At 41.6% G+C, this 14,566-nt stretch overlaps 1 protein-coding gene across 1 annotated transcript in view; it reads right to left on the minus strand.

Annotated features, from left to right (window-relative positions):
- dbndd1 (dysbindin domain containing 1) overlaps positions 1-12,362 on the minus strand; it is a 15,457-nt gene extending 3,095 nt beyond the window's left edge. The window contains exons 1-3 of the mRNA XM_086184902.1: positions 12,033-12,362; positions 7,905-8,048; positions 3,237-3,374 (exon numbers count right to left, since the gene is read on the minus strand). Of these exons, the coding sequence (XP_086041028.1) occupies positions 3,237-3,374; positions 7,905-8,048; positions 12,033-12,063 (313 nt within the window). The 5' untranslated portion in view covers positions 12,064-12,362. The remainder of the gene's footprint in view (positions 1-3,236; positions 3,375-7,904; positions 8,049-12,032) is intronic.
- Between the last annotated feature and the right edge of the window lie 2,204 nt (positions 12,363-14,566).

The raw sequence follows: 14,566 nt of genomic DNA on the forward strand, positions 1-14,566 counted from the left end.
ATAATGTGCTAGTGTGGTTACTCCAATTATGATAACAGTTTAAATGGCTTTTGAAGGACTAGAACTTATTTCCAGCAGGGAAAAGTAAATTATTCAGGAGCCTACATTTATCATGAACCCACTCACCCATCTGGTCCTCCCCTCACATGCTTTAACCTCTCCCTCAACTCTCACATGCACACAATCGCACACACTCAACAGTTTTATTCATATTCAAATACTCACACATACTGCCAACATTTACAATCCGAAGACTGGATTAGTCAGTCTCAATCGCTTGTTTCACGTCATCTTCAGAGCAAAATCATTTTTACAAACTGTTGTTCAGTTTAGAGTAAAATTGGTGCTAATGAGTATGTGCTTTAGGGCGTGGGTGCCTCATGTTCTCATGTAAATGGGGTCTGCTTCCAAAAGATGGTGAGAACCAAAATACCAAACTCAAGGGTTCAAAACAAGAATCCATAAACCGGCGGTGAAGAGTGGCTATGAGAACCCCTTTCATACAGGGTGTCTTCCAACATTATGAAATGAAACTCCCTTTGGTTTTGAAGTCCCTGAGGGATTTGTTGTTTTCTTTGCCATTCCTGCTCAGTCTTTTTCAAAATGACACTTTCTTCGAAAGCTATAGAGCTATATAAGCTTTTGAAAACCAACAACAACATGACGTGATTTTGCAGGACTCTTTTGCTTAAAGACACTAAAGCCATCCTGAATTGTTGTCCTGTTTAATATCTTAGGAAGACAAGGAGAGAGAATTGGGGGTAAAACAACCGAGGCAGAAACGAACAGAGAGACAGACAGACAGGCCTCGTGGTGGTGAGAGACTTTCAGAAGCAAAAGCTGAAAATGATTCTTCTGAAGTCAAAATTTTGGGACTCTCAGCAAGGAAGCCAATCATCCACTCATGGCTGATTTATTTTTACTTGCATGAATTAACAACGAAGACAGATCACTTCTTCCTGAATGTACAAACAGTTCATGATTGTTTGTCTCTTATTTCCATCACAAGTCTGAAGCTGTTAGAGCTTTTAACACTGTAACGGTGTTACACAGCTGTCCGTCTCGTGACAGCAGGACTTAATCTGTATTAGCAGGAAGCAGAACAGCAGATGTGACTCTCCTATCCTCTTCTGCACCTGTACTTTCTGTCAAACATGCACACATAATTCTTTGCAGTAGAAGCTGTAAAACGCCTTTAAAGAATTGGCTTTGGAACTGAAGACAGCAGCATATAGCACAGATGGTCTGCTGGGAAAATAACTCACACTTAACAAGCTGTGCCATGATATGGAACATTAGATAGAAGGAGGAAAAGAAAAGGGAAAGATGTTGTTTAACTGGATATTACTATAATCAATACGCTCCCCTGGTAGCCTCATCATTACCGTGATATTTTTGATTAAAATCTGTTTTTCAGTGGATTTAAACAGGAAACTGGCGGCAGATCTCTTCTCTGGCAGACTATGCTCCTGCCTGCACACACACACACACACACACACACACACACACACACACACACACACACACACACACACACACACACACACACACACACACACACACTCATCAACCATCATCACCCTGTGTTACCCTTTGATTCCCTACCCACGTGGATTGGTTCAGCACTCATTGAGAATACCATGATGGAATCAAGAAAGTTTTTTTTCACAATTTGACCCACATAGGAAATATACAGTACAGTATTTGTGAGACACCGTCTAAAGCGAAGCCCTGCGAGCCTGCTGAGAGAGGCAACAGTGTTGCAGCAGTCTTCACTGTCTGAATGCTGGATGAGGCATTTAGGTCATGAATAAAACATGGTAAAAGATATTTGCTTCCTTTTGAAAAGCGGGAAAGAGATAGGGTGGTCTTCATCTCGTTGCTGCTGCTGGGACACATGCAAGGTGAACTGTCGCACCTTTTTATTATGCATGTTTGCACAGAGGTCAGACATTCTCTAAGAGAAAGAATTCCCTCTTGTCATTCTCTGTGTCGCTGGTTACTAAAATAAGCTTTCAGTAGATTGAGGAGGAGGAACAACTCACACAAAACTTCATGTTATGGCTTTTTTTTCTACGCGCACGCGCACACACACACACACACACACACACACACACACACACACACACATACACTTGTTCAAGTAAAGCAACATACGGGGAGAGAAGGTTGTTTATTATTATTATCCCTGCTGGCTGTCAGCTAAATAGAAACATATGTGTGGGACACCTTTAGGAAAAACACTGCTGCTTCTACACATTGTCTGCTTACAGGTCTTGAAGAATGCCTTGAAGAGTTGAAATAAAACAATAATAACCATTAAAAAATGCCTCTGTTTCTGCTTCGCCTGCTTTGATCCTTTTTTGAACTGTTTCAAGAATTCAAAATGCTGGTGTGCAATGCTAAATAATTAGAGCTCCATATTTTACTGGCATATGCTTAGTATATGCTTTTTTTTATTTATTTTTTTTACATCTTTGTTGTAGCTACTATTAGCCTACATGTCTCAGTTAGAATGTTAGGGTAGACATAGAATTTTCTGTCAGCTCTAACTTTTACAATATGCTTGGTGCTTAAACAACATATGTGCTGTATTTAGCTGTGAAAGAGGTTCCTCTTTCCCTTGTATTCCAGTTAAAAAGTGGTGAAGGAATGTCGCTGTGGAGCATCCAGTTCCCTCATCCCTAAGTCTGTAGAACTTTTGGGGGTTATCATTTCAGTGCCTGAAATACAGTGGCTCCCACTAGTTTATATATTCTAACTGTTGTTCAGTGGAATAAAACATGTCGTGAATTTCGAAGCATGCATGTGCCTTAAAAAAAGACTAAAAGGCACTTCAGTGTCATCACACCAAAAGCAGAAGAAGCTAGCTAGTTATGGTGACGCAGAAGCCATGTGTCCACACTATAGTTAGCCACAGCCAGCTTTGGACTTCTATCATTTTACATTATTACATGATTAAACTATTATATTATGCTCAAAAATTACCAAAGTGCTGTTCATTTGTTTCTTGTTTTGCCGAGCAAACATGTGGCTTGTGATGGAGGGAACCCATGATTCTGCTGACTTCACCCTATCACCTTGACAGCATATTTTCTTGGTTGTGATGGTCACTATTAGCCATACTTGCCTGTCCCCTCCTGACATCTTTCCCTTTGAAAATAAAAGCTCACCCTTCACAAGCTAACATCATCCCTGCAGGACTTTATTCTTACTTATTTCAGGATGATTCGTACCTGCTGGAGACTCGTTGTGGTTCTCCTCATCAGAATCAGCAAACACCTCAGCCAGCTCGTGGTCAGACATGTCAGTTAGCTCGGTCAGATCCAGGAGGTCAAAGTGCACTTCTAAAGAAGACACACTACTCAGGGGTTCTAGAAGGCAGAGAGGAAATCAGAAAAATATTTGGAGATGATGTGAGATTTAAACTTCACAACTTAACCACGTAATTGTTCACATCTAGGAAGAAAGTCAGGGATAAACTGCATACACAGTAAGCACAAAGCTTGGCAGCCCATTGTGTTAGGGTTCTCTTGAATCTTCTCTGTTCTCATAACCAGGCAAGCTGACCCTTGCAGTATTATTATAAAATCAATCTCAACAAAGAACCAATTGACTCTTTTATCCAGTTTCATCAGTGCATCTTCTGTAAAGCTCGGGGCTCTCTACCTCAGAAATATTTCACACACGGTAGATTTCTTTAATCAGCCTCTAAGCTCCCTACTGTAGTCAGCCTCTCTTTCACGCTGTGTGTGTTATCACAGGTTTTGATTTATGAACTGAAACAAGAGCTTTAGTGTGAGGAGAAATGGCATCTGCAGCCCATTCTCTAACCCACAGAGCTCCATTTCCTCCTGGGATGTTTTGCACCTGTTCATTTCTGCGCTAATTTTTCTCAGAAGTCATGACTGCTGCTCAGGGTCACACTGAAATATGTGCTGTGTACCAGCAGCGTGCCGGGCTCGACATTCCAATCAGGCTGACTATGTAATGTATGTAAGGTGAAATTTATTCAGAGGCTCTGTAATATATATAAAGTCTTGCGAGAGGTTCAAGTACATCAGCTTGTCTCAGCTTCATCCAATTTAGGAACCGATTCTGTGTAATGGAGCTGAGCTAATCTTTTAGCATGAGAAACGTGCTGGGAGGCTGCGCAGAGGCAGATGGAGGAGTGTTTGTTGTTCCTTACGAATCAGCTGTCGGTCAAGAGACGTCAAATCTGGCAAACAATTCACCAGCTATCTGTGGGCACATTGGGAAAGATTTTATCATCCCATGTTATTTGAAAACCTCTGTCAAAGGTGTTGATGTTTCTGTTTAGACCACTAACCCTGAGTGAAAATAGTCTGCCGTGTCATTCATCTAACTACAGCCAGTCCATCTGATGCCTACACGGAAGGCTCAGGTGTTTTGCTGCAATGTTGTTCCCCTTACACACACCTGCAAGCAGCCTTTTCTCAGTTTGAGTCAGGAACAGATTCTCAGTTTGAAAAAATCTCAGAGACATCTAACAAGGAGGTTCACACAGCTAACAACTAAAACTGACGGTGTGATCAACCCAACACTCGCTTTTCTCATATTACATCTCATATCACTTAATCTTATTGGGACTTTGGGCTCATCTATCCTTGGGTTATTCATAAGTCTCTCAAATTGTCAGGTAGTTCTGCAGTGCAGGACTGAGTAATCCTGAGCCTTAGTCCACCAACATCTTCTAAGAGTGTGGAGGCAGTGCTGAAGCTGCTCAGGGAGCTAGGAATGACAATTAAAACTTATGTAGACAGCAGACATTCCCCATTATGTGTTTATGGGTGCTTCCTAGCTGATGAGGTGTCTGTTCATTATGGGGGTGCATGGTTGGGTCCCCGCATCACATCACATCGATTTGTCAAATCTTACAGCAGCTCGGTCATCCTAGCAAGGAAGTACGTCAGGATGAGGTCACGGTGGTGGACTGTCTGAAAGGGCAAAGGGACACCGCACCCTCCCCTTGCACCTGTCCATCCCGACATAGGTCTTCTTTCCTTAAAAGCCTGCCAAATTCCAGGATCCCTCAAAGTGGGGGCAGAAATCATTTCTCGGAGATGTCCCCTCAAGGAGCGGTTTAGCAACTCCAAAAGACATTGCTGAACAAATTGGGTGGCATCTCAGACAGACGGTGGCCAACCAGTTTGCAAACTGGAAGCACAAGTGTTTGAGTGGTTGCAGACAGCCTTAGATGGGTCCATCTTGAGAGCTGCTGCCCCAGGTGTAATAAAAGACAGCCCCTCCATCAGCCAAGAATTAGCAGGAATCTGTGTGTCTTGTCTGATGCCCCCTTTCTTTGGTTTGATCAGTGTAAATGTGGAGCCCTTATCCTTGGTGATTTTCTGTTTACGGTGTCCATTGTGCCCTACCATGCCAGTCCTGCCTTTGGCACTTGTGAGTCTTTTTGCTATGGAGGCCAGTCTTTGGCCCATGGCTGCCACAGACAGCACAGGTGATAGGGGATGTGGTTGTAGAGGCAGGTACCTCCTGAATGTTCACCGAGTAAAACAGTATTTTCTGAAGTGCCTTGTAGTGGGTACATGAATATCATTGTCAGTTCGAGGGCCTTTGTACTGTAGATACTCAAAGACCTGAACTTACATCAGGTAAGTGATCCATCTCACTGATGTGAGATGACCACAGTCTCTGAACAGCACAATACTTGATGTTGAAATTGAGTACCAGTGTCACTCAGTACCACTGGAATGGCTGAGAGAACACAGGTCCTTTTGACCCACCACTACAACTGATTTACACTGACATTGTCTCCACGGCGCTGTCATACTGTATAATTTTGACACATTATCACATCATGTGGTGGTCAGTGAAAGAAAAATGTAACAAAAACTGAAGGATTTGAAATTATGAGATTAAAAAAAAATTACAGTATGGAAAGAATGATGGAAGAATGGCGTGAAAATGAAACCATAGTAAAAGAAGAGAGGCAGGAGGGATTAAAGCTTGTGATAAATGCATTTTATTAAACAACACATTCTGCATTACTTTTCTGCCTCTATACCCATTCTGTGCTTGTTTTCTCAGCCACCTCTCCCTCATCTCTTTTTCCCCTCTCCCACACCCTCTCCTTAAATAATTGATCATAACTCTCTCTCTCTCTCTCCCAGACAGGGCCAAACAACTGCCTCTATCTTAAAAGCCAATCAGGGGAGAGATGCCAGTGTGGACAAAGAACATTAAGGAATTCACACTGACATTTGGATTCGATTTTGAACCAAGCGGAGAGATCACCTACAAAATCCACCACTCATTCTTGCATCACATGACAGCCTGTGTATGTATGCTGATGCATTTATCTCCTTGACATATTTCATTACTCTCAACGTGCCCTTAATCTTCCATTTGCGATCCTCCTGTGTCTGTGAAACAAAAGAAATGAAAAATAATACGTCTCCTTTCATCTGTATACCCATGGTGAGAAAATAATTGTTTGCATATTATCAATTTGATGTTCCATATTCTTTCAATTGCTTTTTTCTCTTGTGACCAAGAACAGATGAGTGGAAAAAAAAGAGAACAAAAAAAAAACTGGAATATGGAAGAAGGGAAAAAGGGAGGCGTTTTCATTTGGGAGCAGGGATGAGTGGGCGGTGGTTGAGTGAAAATGAGGTGTGAAGGTGAGACAAGGCTAAGCTTTGGAGTTAGTTTCTTCAAAAAGTACTGCTTAAAAAATATGGTAACTAAATTTTCCACTCGGTGACAAAAACACTGGATGTCATTTTTAATCAGAAACACATTAAGCGGGTCAATTTATCTACTTTGCATCTAGAAGCATAAAGGTCTAGTTTAAGGTTTACTCCAACTTTTAATGTTTCTTATCTTTACACTGCTGATTTGTGGGTTTGTATGTATGCATGCAAACATATGCTGTGTGTTCCTTAGAGCATCGTTTGTCACACCTAATTGCCAACTTGCTCCCGTCTGGGATAAGATATGTTTTTTTTGGGGGGTTGACTGGTTGCTCCAGGCTCCTAAAAATAAATGTTGCAAATGACTCAGGAGTCCCTGTAAAACTGCAGCAGGAGGAAATCGTTTATTTCTGTGCCATTAAGGATGCAGTTGGGCTCTGTCTCCATTAAATGGAAACATTTTTTAAAATGTAATCTTGATCTCTCAACAAAAGAAAGAAAATCAGTGTAAAAACTTATTTCTGAAGTCATCTTTTTCTCAGGATAAGATTTGTCCATGTATTGTTTTGGTTTTTTTGTTTTTTTAAATCTCTTTCTCTTCCACCAGCTAGTTACTGTGCCAGGTGGCATGGCTAACAAGAGGGTCACATTAAAGCACACAGACACACACATTAGCCTCTGGATGAGCTGTCTCTCTGAAAAACTGTTTAGTTAGTGAAGCAGATAAAGGCTGCCTTGTCACCCATGTAGCCCCAGTATTTGTCTCTGTATAGCACTGGTGCACAATGAGTCCTTTCAGCCTTTCAGGCTGTGGTGCAGTGACCTTAGAGAATGAATACCTAAAAAAAGGCAGTGATCATTCAGTGGGTTTCAAGAGCAGAGAGGATAAACCTGGACGGCATGAGAACATACTGTATATCCCTGAATAACATCTGTGTGAAAGGCATTAGTGCTGCTCACTCCTGTGGTTTTTACGTTGATTGTTGTATTTTATTGCACATGAATCCAGAAGTGACCACCTCTGACGGAGCAGCACACTATCCTCTACTCTCTATTTAATACTCCTTATCTCCTTTGTTATTAGAGACACTTACTATTGATTTGGTATCCTGCCTGAGGAATTTTCAACCCCTAATTAACTTACATCCCCTCTTTACCGCCAATAAATATTCATACTACTTGATATCATTCTTAATAGCTCTCCTCTTCACTCTTCGCACCAGTACTCACGTCTCTTCTCAGTGATGTGCAGCAGGCTAGCGGTGTGCCCTGACAGGCCGCCCTCCTCCTCCCCTGCTGCGTGCTGGAACAGCTCCTTAGATAGGTCACCTGAACTGGGGGGCTTTAGCAGCTTCTGGATATCTTTATTGGGCTCTATTAGCAGACACACACAAGAGTTCAAGAGAGCAATGAGAATTGTTGGAATTATTGATCTTGTTTCTACATTTTTAGTAAAATCATTAAGGGGTAGGGTTTTTTTTTCCGTTTTAATTAATTCACTGCCAATCTCAGCTAATATAATCTAACAAAGTTTAATGCAGCAATAATAAAACTAAGATGGCTGTGGCTGTAAGCAGGACATGGAACCTCAGTAAATGTATCACCTTCCATCTGCTGTGCTTCAGTAACTCACCTGATTGCCATTCATCACAATCCATACAACTACATTGTACAAGTCTACACATTCTCCCATTTTCTATAATTCCAACCAATGACTGTGTACCAACAAAAGTGCATAGATAATCACAGCATTGTTTAAGACCGGGAATAGAATTTTCTTTTATAATCACAACACCTTGTAATCACTATGCTGGGGGCTGACGTCCTCATTTCTGTTAAGAAAATGTCTTCTGAAAGGGTCATGCTCCTTAATCAAGTCATCCAAAACCTGTCTCAAACATCCAAAATTCAAAAAAGAAAACAAGTTCCTGCAGGTTATTAACAACTCTGAAAATAGAAGGTAATGAAAATAGCCCCTTTTTAAACACAGGAGAGTGCACATACTCTAAAAAAGTTGAACCTGATCAAGGTTAAAGGTCTGCCTTACTTGCAGGGGGAAAAGTTGTGCTAGAATGTGAGAAGGCTGAGATAGGATAGTGAAATGCCTTGCATTTCGCTGAAAGACAGAAAAATGTAAGCAATGTACAACTGTACTTCGCAAATGGCAGGAAGCTGAAGTTCCTGAAGCAACATGATTCATTTTTTCTGAAACATGTAGGCTAAAAACATAATTTCCCCCCGAATAACAATATCTGTTGTGTTTTTCACCAAAAAAAAAAAACCTTGCAAAAAAGAAGAAAGTCCATGTGCAACATTTCGCTAACCACACAAATGTTACTGCTGTATGTCTTGTTGCTGATAAAATGCAGCGTTAATGGAAAGGAGTGTGGGAGTACCAGCTTCCTGATGGACCGTACCAGATGGCTGAAGCCATTGCTATTTGCAGTATCCTTCTAAGAGAGATGAATTTCTCTTATATAAAAAGTGTGTGAAGGCGCTGGCCGGAGTCGATCATGATGGATTCTGATTTCACTGAGAGAAGCTCATTGCTCGCTATTGATTGATTACCCCAGAGAGGACCAACACAACTAGGAAGACGATAGCGTTACCGCCGCTGTTGTAATGAAATGTTTGCTCAATATTTAGACGACAAGTCGCTCTAGTTTTCATTTCCATCAAGCAAACAATCAGGCTTGAAATCCCTCTGAAACCCTTGTCCTGATTTTCCCACAACTGCTATTTGATCATTTACATGATAATTAAATGCAAACATCTATCAACTCATCGAAGCTTGGGTCTCGTACAGAAACCTGACATGTTTTAGAATTCTGGGTATTCCTGTTTATCATCTAAAGGAATGACTCTTGTTACAGTGCATCACTGTATGAGCTGTCCAAGACATGTTCCATTGATCCATCCCATCGATCTGTGGTTGGACTGCGATATGAACCGTGATGGTAATCATAGCGTACATTTACTCGTCTAAGGTATGAAAATAATACGACCGCACGACTGTTTTCCCCCAACCCATATTTCCGAATGGGAGACTTTAAACAACTGCTTACACCATAAAAAATGACTTAACATTTTAATCATAATAAAGTGGTGAGGGACTCCAAAATCCCTTTGGTTCAATTCCTTAAGGAGATATTGTTGCTGATAATAACTATAAAGCAGTCAGAGAGCACATTGCTCTGCCAAGATGAATGTCTGTCCCCTGGCACTTTTGTGCTACCCAGTTTGGCCATTCCCTCTGCAGCACAGGTGGGTGATGAAACCTGCTCATTTTTCGATTTTTCATGAATTCATCGTGGAAGCAGACTACAGAGAGCACAGTGGTGCAAATGTGACCTCCTGCGCTCACTTGGTGACGCTGGAGAGCACGGTTACTAACATGTTACCGTGCTACGTGCGAAGACAACACAGTGTAATTCTGATGTGAATCAAATGTTTGTGACATAAGGCTTACTTCCTGTAACCACTAGGTGGCACTATGACTTAAATTCAGCTTGTAAATGTAGTCAGGCCAGTATTATCATCGAACAAGTGGAGAAGATCTGACTATGCGGTGTCCAGATACAGCAGTTTCCTGTTCTACAGTGAGATATTTGGCTGATTAACCATGGTACCATAGTTGATCCAAAACCACAGTAACCCATGACAAAGTTCTTTAGGCGTTTTTGATTACGTTTGATATTGACCTGGTTGATCCAATTTAGGAGTAAAGCAAATTGATTGATTTTTGCTCAGCTCACAGTACACCCCTCCTCCATGTTTGGTTAAAAAAAAAAAATCATAATTTTTGTGTAATCTGTCTGACAGACAAACAGACACACAACACCAAAAAGAGGACTTGCTTGGCAGATGTCATAACAATTGTGCGATAACATTGTTAGTGAAAATCTCATGCTTTCGCATCTCCGATTCTATTTTGACCAGGCATGTGTGTCTGGATCAGCTGCTATACTGGTTTCCTCCTGTTTGTGATTATTATTCTCATGTTTTCTGTACTCATGTATGATTATATCATGTTCGGTGGAAGTTGAGTTGGACATTAATCAGCCACAAACATAAAGAGCTCATGGTATTATCTGTCTGTAAAGGACAACAAGTATACACAGATGGGATGATCTCGCCATCACCTGTCAAATCAGCTGTAAAGTTGTCAGAGATTAAGGAGCAAAGGTCACTTCTAAAAAGTCAACACAGGACACAATTGTGCTGTTTTCAGGTAATGGCTGATGCCATCTCAAGCTGTCAGCCGAGACTTTGTGTGAACCTGCCAACACTTGCAGACTGACAGATGGAGAGAGCCGAAGATAAAGTGAGAGATGATGTGCCGTGCGTTTGCCAAAAGTGGAATCAAACTCAGTGCCTGTGTTCAATAAATCAATCACTGTTTGATTAGGTAGCGCAGGCAGGAGAAATTTACATTTTCCCTCAATACCCTTGTCACCAGGTCATTGTGCATGCTGAAGTACCAAATCCTTCTTATAAATATCTCTCTTTTACAGTGTTCTTGCTAAAGCTCCTATTAGACCCTGAAAGATCCAGCACACAAATAGCCTTACAAGTAGAACAAAGTAACTCCAGGATAGGTTTTCACACAGTAATTGTAATGTATTCATTCAAAACAGTGTAGATGCAAATGAGAGTGGCTGCAGGTACTTTATTTTAAAGTAACTTATGGGGCAAACATCATTCACTGTCACTGGCTGGATAAACACCACAGATTCAGAGGCAGCTAATGTGATCTTGACATTCTAATCTACACTTCACTGTGTTGCCTCACCTCATACATGTGATGCATGTTCTTTTGATTTCTTCAAGCAACTTTCACCATCCCTTCAATATGAAATGAGAGACTTGGAAACCTTAACACTTTGCACATCGTGTTGAAATGCAATGCGGAGCTGAGGCATTGTCCAGTGCTACTGTACAGCTGGCACGGACAACAAAAGGCCAGTACAGTATTTTGTCTTTCATCAGATCAGTTTTTGCATGGCTGATTTGGTGTGCAGATATGAAAAGCCCTGCACTGCCATAGGTAATAGATTATAAACGTGAAATATGGGGGTGAAACCTCAACAAATGGATGATCACAGGTTGGTGCACTGTTATATTTAACACGTATCAGTGACAAACTCTTGACATGAATCACAAGCACCTTTGACAAACATCACTCAAAGAGGCTGTTGTGTAGAAAGTGTCATTCACACTGTGAACACATAAAAGAGACAGTGTAGGCAGCCAATTCACATTGCATGCATTCAGACAAAGACTCTCCATGTAATGTAACAAAACAGCGCATCAAAGAGAAGAGAAAATGAAGAAGCAGAAGCAGAAAATGGTTCTTACCTGGGCTCCCTGCCCCTCCCTGTGCCTCCATGCAGCTCAGCCAAGAGAGTCCTGCAGTTCACCACACCAGCATCGGAGAGTGGAGGAGACAAACAGGGAGGGAAGAAGGGAGAGGCAAGGGGAGAGAGTGTCTGTGAGAGGGGAGTGTGCATGTGAGGGAGAGAGAAGGGGGTTGGGTAGAGGCAGAGTGAGATCTCAGCTCTCCAAAGACACTGCTCCTCCTCCTTTTTTTTGCCCCTTGGTTTTTTAGATTTTCCAGACAGGTAATGATGCTGGTTTCTCTGCTCGTAGAGTCCACCTGCCACATTCAGCCATCAGAGGTGTCTGAGTGCTGCACTGCCTCACAGAGCTAGTCCACCGGGGGGGGGGGGGGGGGGGGGTGTCTGGGAACAGCGGCATTGTCTCACATTCCTAAGCCACTGTGTTTAGTAAGTGCAGTGCTGTGAGGCTCCATTTGGTATGTATAGAATCCACAGAGATCCAGAGAGCGAGAGAGAGAGAGAGAGAGAAGATGGCACCCTGCCAAGACATGGGGGGTATCAGGGTGGTTTTTGTGTGTGTGTGTGTGTGTGTGTGTGCATGTGTGTGTGTGCGTGTGCGTGTGTGTGAATGTGAGTGAGAGAAAGCGAGAGAAAGAGATTGAGAGAGAAAGAGAAAGAGAGATAATAGATCAATGTATGTATCCAAACAATTTTCTCTAAAACAAGTTTTCAAACCTGATGATGATGATGATGATGATGATGATGATGATGATGGTGATGATGATGATTGGTCATGTCAGTGGCTGATGATGGAATGACACATGGCTTCACACAGTTTTTGGCTCTCATCAATGAGCATTTAAGTGATCAACGTTAAATATGTCTGGTAATGAGCGTGTGCACTTGCCTGCCATCAAAAGACAATGAGACAATGAAATCCTCAGGAGAAACTACAAGTAGAGCTTGCCCTCTAGTGGTGAGATGTGCCTCCTCATGTAGTCATGAGAAATCAAAAGCTACCACAACTTGAAATCACAGCACACCAACCACTCCTGGGACCAAACAACTGAGTGGCTTGTTATATCAAAACACCCTGATATAAATACTGCTCTTGAGATAACTTAACTAACATGAACAAACAGATATTCCAAGAAGATATTACTGAATTTCAGGAACTTGCCTATTTTTTTTTTTTAAGTACAGTGGTATACAGTATATTAATCAATACTGAATCGAACTGAATGTTTAAAGTGAGAGTAGTACAGCCCAGACTGGGCCTCAAACATTAACGACGTCAGTGTTTCCAAATATGAAACATATGAGCAGGAGTTTTGGAAAATTTGGTTATGATAAAACAGGTTTCCTTACATGTATAGCAGTTGTTTTTTTCTTGGATACCTCATCTGTCATGTAAAGTAAAAAAAACAAAAACAAAACAAATTCAAAAGGAGCTCTACAAATTCATCTTAATTATCATCTTTATCAAAAAAAATGTTTTTAAATAAAAACTGTGTGCGCCTGCTTTGATAAGACTGGGATCAACACTGATGCTGCCTTTTTTCTTTGATTAGTTTGTTATGAGGCGGCACGGTGGTGCAGTGGTCAGCACTGTCGCCTCACAGCAAGAAGGTTCCACGTTCGAGCCCCAGCTCCAGCACGGGATCTTTCTGTGTGGAGTCTCCATGTTCTCCCTGTGTGGGTTCTCTCTGGTACTCCAGCTTCCTCCCACAGTCCAAAGACATCAAGAGAGGACGAGGCTGATTGATACTCTAAATTGACCGTAGGTGTGACTGTGAGTGTGAATGGTTGTCTGTCTCTATGTGTTGGTCCTGTGATGGACTGGTGACCTGTCCAGGGTGAACCCCACCTCTTGCCTGAAGGCTGCTGGGATAGGCTCTAGCGCCCCCATGATCCTTAACAGGATAAGCAGAAGAAAATGGATGGATGGACTTTGTTATGAATGAATCATCATTTTATGTAACTATCTTATTAAGTCACCTCTTTTTGAGCTATCTGAGACCAAATAAAGAACATTCCAACCAACTCAGTGAAAAGGTGAAGTCAATAGATATCAGTGTTATATTCCCTGGATTTTGTTTCACAGGGATGATATTTTTACTTGATTAGCAAATTAACATCTATTTTTTTGCCCCTAGATTTATAATTTAGTTATATTCACATACTTTGACTAGATTTTATGTTGTGAATTTTTAAGTTTTTTCCGTCACTCCTTGTATGGAAGAGTTGCTCACCAGCAGAGCTTTCTCATCATCACTGGAGGAATGTCAAACAGTTCATGCTCTCCAAGCTTTCTGTCTTCACTGCAATATTTCAGGCCATCTGCAGCTACTTCAAAACAACCCCAAACACAACCATCCACTTGCATTTCACTGCAAAGTCCTGACCACGATGGCTGTGGGAAGCAAGGCTCTCAATTCTCAATGTGAGGGCTCATATATGGAGTTTTAGTGTGGTTGTGTGAGGGAGGTAAAGTACAGTGTAGAAATGACTGGTGCTCTCATGGGAATACGATGTTGAAAATCATACACTGAG

This window comes from Aulostomus chinensis, chromosome 2 (genome assembly GCF_037954235.1).
Source record: "Aulostomus chinensis isolate RoL2024-O1b breed Wild chromosome 2, RoL_Achi_v1.0, whole genome shotgun sequence".
NCBI lineage: Eukaryota > Metazoa > Chordata > Actinopteri > Syngnathiformes > Aulostomidae > Aulostomus > Aulostomus chinensis.